The 6,004-nt window shown below is 43.2% G+C and overlaps 1 protein-coding gene across 1 annotated transcript; it reads right to left on the bottom strand.

The window, feature by feature from the left end:
- Positions 1–829: 829 nt before the first annotated feature.
- On the bottom strand, positions 830–2,528 carry cebpb (CCAAT enhancer binding protein beta). Its single transcript, XM_061904017.1, has one exon. The coding sequence runs from the start codon at positions 2,366–2,368 to the stop codon at positions 1,490–1,492; it is 879 nt and encodes a 292-aa protein (XP_061760001.1). The 5' UTR covers positions 2,369–2,528; the 3' UTR covers positions 830–1,489.
- Positions 2,529–6,004: the final 3,476 nt, after the last annotated feature.

The raw sequence follows: 6,004 nt of genomic DNA, 5'->3' as shown, positions 1-6,004 counted from the left end.
CATAAGTTCCCTACCCCTGTCCCATGGGGTGATCAAGGGTGATGGGTCAAATGCAGAGAATAATTTCGCCACATCTAGTATATGTGTGACAATCATTGGTACTTTACCTTTAACTTAATAGTTTCAAGCTTTAATGTTCAACACAGCTTGGAAATAAAATTGACCGTATGCAAGGATTTATTATGGAGTCAAATGCAACTGTTGGAAGTCCTTTAAGGTGAAAGTGCCCTCTCTTGAAAAACGAGCAGAGGTGGTTTTTCCTCTTTGCTTGTTTGAAGTTGCAAACACTCCCCACACGGAATTGTCACAGATCACCTCAACATCCCACCGGGCCTTGTTGCTTTATCTTGCGTCTGGGCCTTGCTTGCTTGGGACATATCTTTTGTGCAAATGATTGCTCAATTCCACAGCACACCAATTGCCAACTAATCTATCGTGTGTGATGAAACTCACTACTCCCATGTTTAAAAGTCTTAAATGTTAGACGACGATTATGTATAGTGACAATGCAGAGCAAGTCTCGGCTGTTGAAGCATGACCTGGGGTGGCGTGAGGAGGTTAGTTGCTGATTAATTTCTCTTCAACCTTGAACCCCCCTGTAGGCCAGTGGACCCAGCAGACTATTGACAGAGCCGTGTGCTGCAGATAAAGCTAACATTTCTATGCTGCGTGCTGAGTCTCTTATGTGCTGCTCTCAGCAGTATATCCCCTCAGCCTAATCTACAAAGATCTGAGAACATTCGTGTAAACATGGAGGGAAATGCACACTGGAATTAAATAATTGCATATGCCTTCGTATTATAATGACCACAAAAATGTTGCACAACGGTATCAGACAATTAATTTATTCAGCACAGGAACATGTCTCACTGGATGCAAAATAGGTGTTTTGTGTAGGACAATAAATAACAAATAGTTGTAACGTTCCTGGTGCATTTACTGAACTAGTTTAAAAAATAGATGTTTGACGAGTCCTGCTTTTGTAAGACATTTTGTAAAGGCAGACGTGATCTGTCGCACACAGACAAGTGCTGCAACCCACATTTTCTTCAAAACAACACCAAATAAAGACATGCAAATAAAATTGTTAGGACAAAAGTAGAAATTATTTTAATTCAACCAAATATAAAGTACAATTAGATGCATTTCACTGTGGGAACATTAAATAATTCGACTTATTTCATCCATTGCCAATACTATTACAAAGAGTTGCATCATTTCACTGCAGCACAACTCTTCCCTTGACAACCAGCCGCTGCTCCAGTTACACAAAAAAATGTATAAATTCGCATGTATGTCGAGCCAGCACACAAATACTGCATATACACACTTACACGAGAATAACAAAGCTAAGGTGACATGTCCAGAAGAGCAGTCAGTGATTGCGCAATCCGTGCAAGCCACTTCTTCAGTCTCATTGCAAAGAGTTTATAATGTAAACTGGTGGTCGCGGCATACCACCCTCCTAAAACTGAGAGTCCTCGGCTCTCTAACACTGGCCGGTGGCCGACAGCAGGTTCCGTAGGGTCGCCAGCTCTCTTGACAGCTGCTCCACTCGCTTCTGTAAACGGTCGTTCTCCGCCGCCAGTTCCAGCACTTTGTGTTGCGTCTCCAAGTTGCGCATTTTGGCTTTATCTCGACTCTTCCTCACCGCCAGGTTGTTCCTCTCCCTCCGCAGCCGGTACTCTTCACTGTCCTTGTCCAGGCGCTTCTTCGACTTCCCGGAGAGCTTGGCGCCGTGCGAAGGGGACCTGCCCTGACCTGCCGGCGCCGGGGTTCCGGGCGGGCTGGAGCATGTGGAAGACGCCGTGGATATGTTGCCCATGCTCCCGCTGGTGGACTGGTACTGGAGGTAGGACCTCATGTCGAAGCCCGTCGAGCCGTTGTCCATCTTGGCGTCCTCGTCTTGGTCGGAGGGGTTGGCGGCGGCCCGGTAGCGGATCAGCTCCGACGCGAGCACGCTGTCCACGCGCGTCTCCTGCAGGTCAGTGTAGCCCAGCCCGTACGGCGGGCCCCGGGGCTCCCGCGGGCCGTCTCGCTGGGCCGCCGCCGCCGCCTCCAGCTCGTTGAGCAGCGCGTAGTTCCGAAAGTTGGCCGCTCTCTTCAGCTTGTTGTCGGCCAGGAAGTCGGACAAGACGTCCCCCTGCTGCGGGTGCGCGTGCCCCGCCAGCTGCGGGCAGTGCACGGCCGGGTCCAGGTAGACGCTGAAGTCGATCGCTCTCTCCCGCTCCTCGATGCCCAACTCGGTCATCGAGTCCCCGAGCCTCCAGTACGAGCCGCCCCCGCCCCCGCCGCCGATCGGGTTGAGAATGCCGTCTCTTGCGTGGATAGCAAAGCCGCCCTCGTCGTAGAAACCTGCCACTTCCATGGATCTTAACACCCTCCGGACTGCAGGAGCACGGAGGTATTTGTGCTCCACTGGAAGCGAGTGCTGCAATGCTTGGCTTTTTTCCCCCCTCCAAGCCAACAATGTCAACCTGCCAACAAGTTGTGCTCGTGTAGTTTTGGGAGGGATTGACAGGTCTTCCTGTCACGAGGGAGTTTTATTGCAGACGAGGGGCGTGGCTTAGCAGGGCAGGTGTGGGACGTGTACACGACAATACTTTACCACACTTTTTCTGAAGTTCAATTTAGGAATAGAGTCGTCCAGAAACTTTACATTAGATTAAACATAAAGTACATTTTCTTTTTTTTGCGTAGCGGCTACATGAATATCACCAGCACTTGTTGACAGTTGCTCTGACCACGCCTTCTGAAGGAACTTATCAGGACAATCATGGAAAATTTCACAAGGCGGTGAAATCTTATAGTGTAGTTTTTCTTACACTGATGCGTAATTGTGACGTCAGCACAGACCACCCCCAGCAGAGCAGTTTATAGATGTTATCCGTTGAGCTGAGGGGATAGGATTGACTTTATTTATCTCACAATGGGGACATTCCAAACAAAGACGAACATTTTCAACAAAGTTTGTTTCAAATAATATTTCATCACTTGTTTTCTAATTTAAATAATACCAACACGCAGTGATAAATACAATTTGATTAAAGGCTGGCGGTCTTGCTATTTTAATTGAGTACTTACTGCCATCTAGTGGTGAAAGAAAGTCACGGCTGATAATTGAAATACTTTTAATGTTTACTTAAATTGGCAATATTGTGGGTTAGGTGTTAGTGCAGGGGCCGGGAACCTTTTTGGCTGAGAGAGCCATGAATGCCAAATATTTTAAAATGTATTTCCATGAGAGCCATATAATATTTTTTTTAATATTGAATACAACTAAATGCGTGCATTTTTAAGTACGACCAACATTTTTAGAGTACAGTAGGTCTCTTATTCTTTTTGATGACATTGTTATTCTGAAGCTAACCAACAATAAATAAAATACTTCTTACCCTTAATGCGACTTCTTGAACAGGTGCGGTAGAAAAACGGATGGATGGATTAAAATGCATGAGAATGTTTTATATTTTGAACTTTATTTTTAACACTGTGATTACCAGCGGAATTATTCATTACTTTTCGTGTTAAGCAATGGCTAAGATTTATCTGAGAGCCAGATGCAGTCATCAAAAGAGCCAGATCTGGCTCAAGAGCCATAGGTTCCCTACCCCTGGGTTAGTGCGTGTGCCTCACAATACCACAGTCAGTGGTTCTTAACTTGGGTTCGATCAAACCCTAGGGGTTCGGTCAGTCGGCCTCAGGGGTTCGACAGAGCCTCCGTCCAAACCTGACTAAATAACAAGTTCAATGTTTTATTATTATAATCAAATGACAGCAATCATTCCCATGAGATTATTTTCTAATATAAGTTTTTTGGCCCACTTAAAATGACATTTAAAAAAAACATTGTTTTTCATGAGCTCTGTACAAGGTGGGGTTGGAAATAATTTGTACCCCTTTCAGATATCGCATTTAGGTCCCACTAAAACATTCACATGTTGCACAATGAGATGTAAACATGGGATCATTTGTACATTCCTGTAACTTTCTGTTTGTAAAATATATCTTTATTAGTATTTCTTTAATATAGTAACATCATTAAATTAAGAAAAAACATTTTATTTTTCACTAAAGAAAGGTTCGGTGAATGCGCATATGAAACTGGCGGGGTTCGGTACCTCCAACAAGGTTTAGAACCACTGACCAAAGGTCCTGAGTTTCTGTGTGGAGTTTGCATGTTCTCCCCATGACTGTGTGGGTTCCCTCCGGGTACTCCGGCTTCCTCCCACCTCCAAACATATGCACCTGGGGATAGATTGATAGCTGATTGGCACCACTAAATTGGCCAGAGTGTGTGAATGTGAGTGAACTCTAATTGTTGTCTATCTGTGTTGTCCCTGGATGAGGTGGGGACTTGTCCAGGGTGTACGCGGCCTTCCGCCCGAATGCAGCTGACATAGGCGCAAGCATCCCCCTCAAGGCCGAAGGGGACAAGCGGTAGAAAATGAATGGATGGATGTATTGCATCGACCAAGTCTGGCTACAAGTTCATTTTCATTCTCTGCTAAGGGAAAAGTTACAACAGGTTAAAAGTACATTTACCGATAACAACTAAAATACAGATGAAAAACATATCCTCATCATTAAGCAGAAAGACAAGTTTAACAACTTTCCAATATGAGATAGAGCTACTGCTCGCTAGTGTCACCATATCTGATCTGAGTTATTGCATAGAAATATGGGGAAATAACTACAAATGTGCACTTCATGCATTAACCAAGTTACAAAAAAGATCAATTAGAACGATACATAATTTCAAAAAGTTAAAGTTGAAGTACCAATGATTGTCACACACTAGGTGTGGAAATATTATCCTCTGCATTGGACCCATCACCCTCACAAGCTTGGAGGTGAGAATATAGAGAACATACAAACCCTTCATTTATTGAGTGAAAAATATTGAATTTCGATGATTTGGTATAGATTGCAAACAGCTAAAATTATGTGCAAAGCAAACTAACCTGCTACCCAAGAATGTACAACAATTCTTCTCTACTAAAGAGGAAAAAAATAATCTTAGAGGAAAATGTAATTAAAACATTTGCATGCTCGCACAACACTAAAAAACTTTAGCATATCAGTATATGGAATTAAATTATGGAAGGCATTAAGTAAAGAAGTCAAACAATGTAATGATATGATCCAGTTTAAGAGGTTGTTCAAATTAATAGTGCTTACAAAGTACAAAGAAGAAGAATTATCATTCATGGATGTCATTGTGCCACAGAAAGAAGTCAGTAAATGAATGTATGTATTTGTAAACGCTCTAAAAGTGGTAAAGGGGTAGGATTAAAAAATAAGCTTTGCTTCTTCATACTCCCTTTCGGAAATGATGTAAAGTGAAACGATAAAACAATTGTGTGATGTATTATGCTGTAAATTTGTTCATGTTCGAAATAAACTAAAGAAAGAAAGAAAGAAAGAAGAAGAAAGAGTTGGGAAACTTAGGTCATCACCTCTCAATTAAATTAGACTCCGATTTTTGGCGTCACGATTCAATTCAGAATTGACTCACATATTATTCGGTATCCATCCATTCATCCATTTTCTACCGCTTATTCCCTACGGGGTCGCGGGGGGCCCTGCAGCCTATCTCAGCTACAATCGGGCGGAAGGCGGTGTACACCCTGACAAGTCGCGACGTATATAAATCATAATAAAAACCTTTTCAAAACAGGTTACAAGGTGAGCTTGATGACATTATGTGGCTATGTTGAGTGTGTTCGTAGTTACTGTTGGTTTGCTGATATCCAAGTTGAAGGAAATTATTTAGCATTTTTACTAGGAAGTGTTGGTAGTCTTAACTTTGACTTCCACAGGATGCAAAATGTGAGCGGATTGTCATCGCCACGGCGGAGAATTCTTTCTACTTTAATTCAAATCAATCTATCCGTATTTAAGTTTCGCGGAACGGTGCTGACATGTCGGTGGTGTTCTGCATCCCTGTGCTAAATACATGCAGAGCTTCTATTTTTGCCAGTCGCCACAAAACGGCAGATCG

Source organism: Nerophis ophidion, linkage group LG06, assembly GCF_033978795.1.
Source record: "Nerophis ophidion isolate RoL-2023_Sa linkage group LG06, RoL_Noph_v1.0, whole genome shotgun sequence".
NCBI classification, from domain to species: domain Eukaryota; kingdom Metazoa; phylum Chordata; class Actinopteri; order Syngnathiformes; family Syngnathidae; genus Nerophis; species Nerophis ophidion.
Note: the sequence above shows the minus strand (reverse complement) of the source record. Positions and strands in the feature narration are given on the sequence as shown.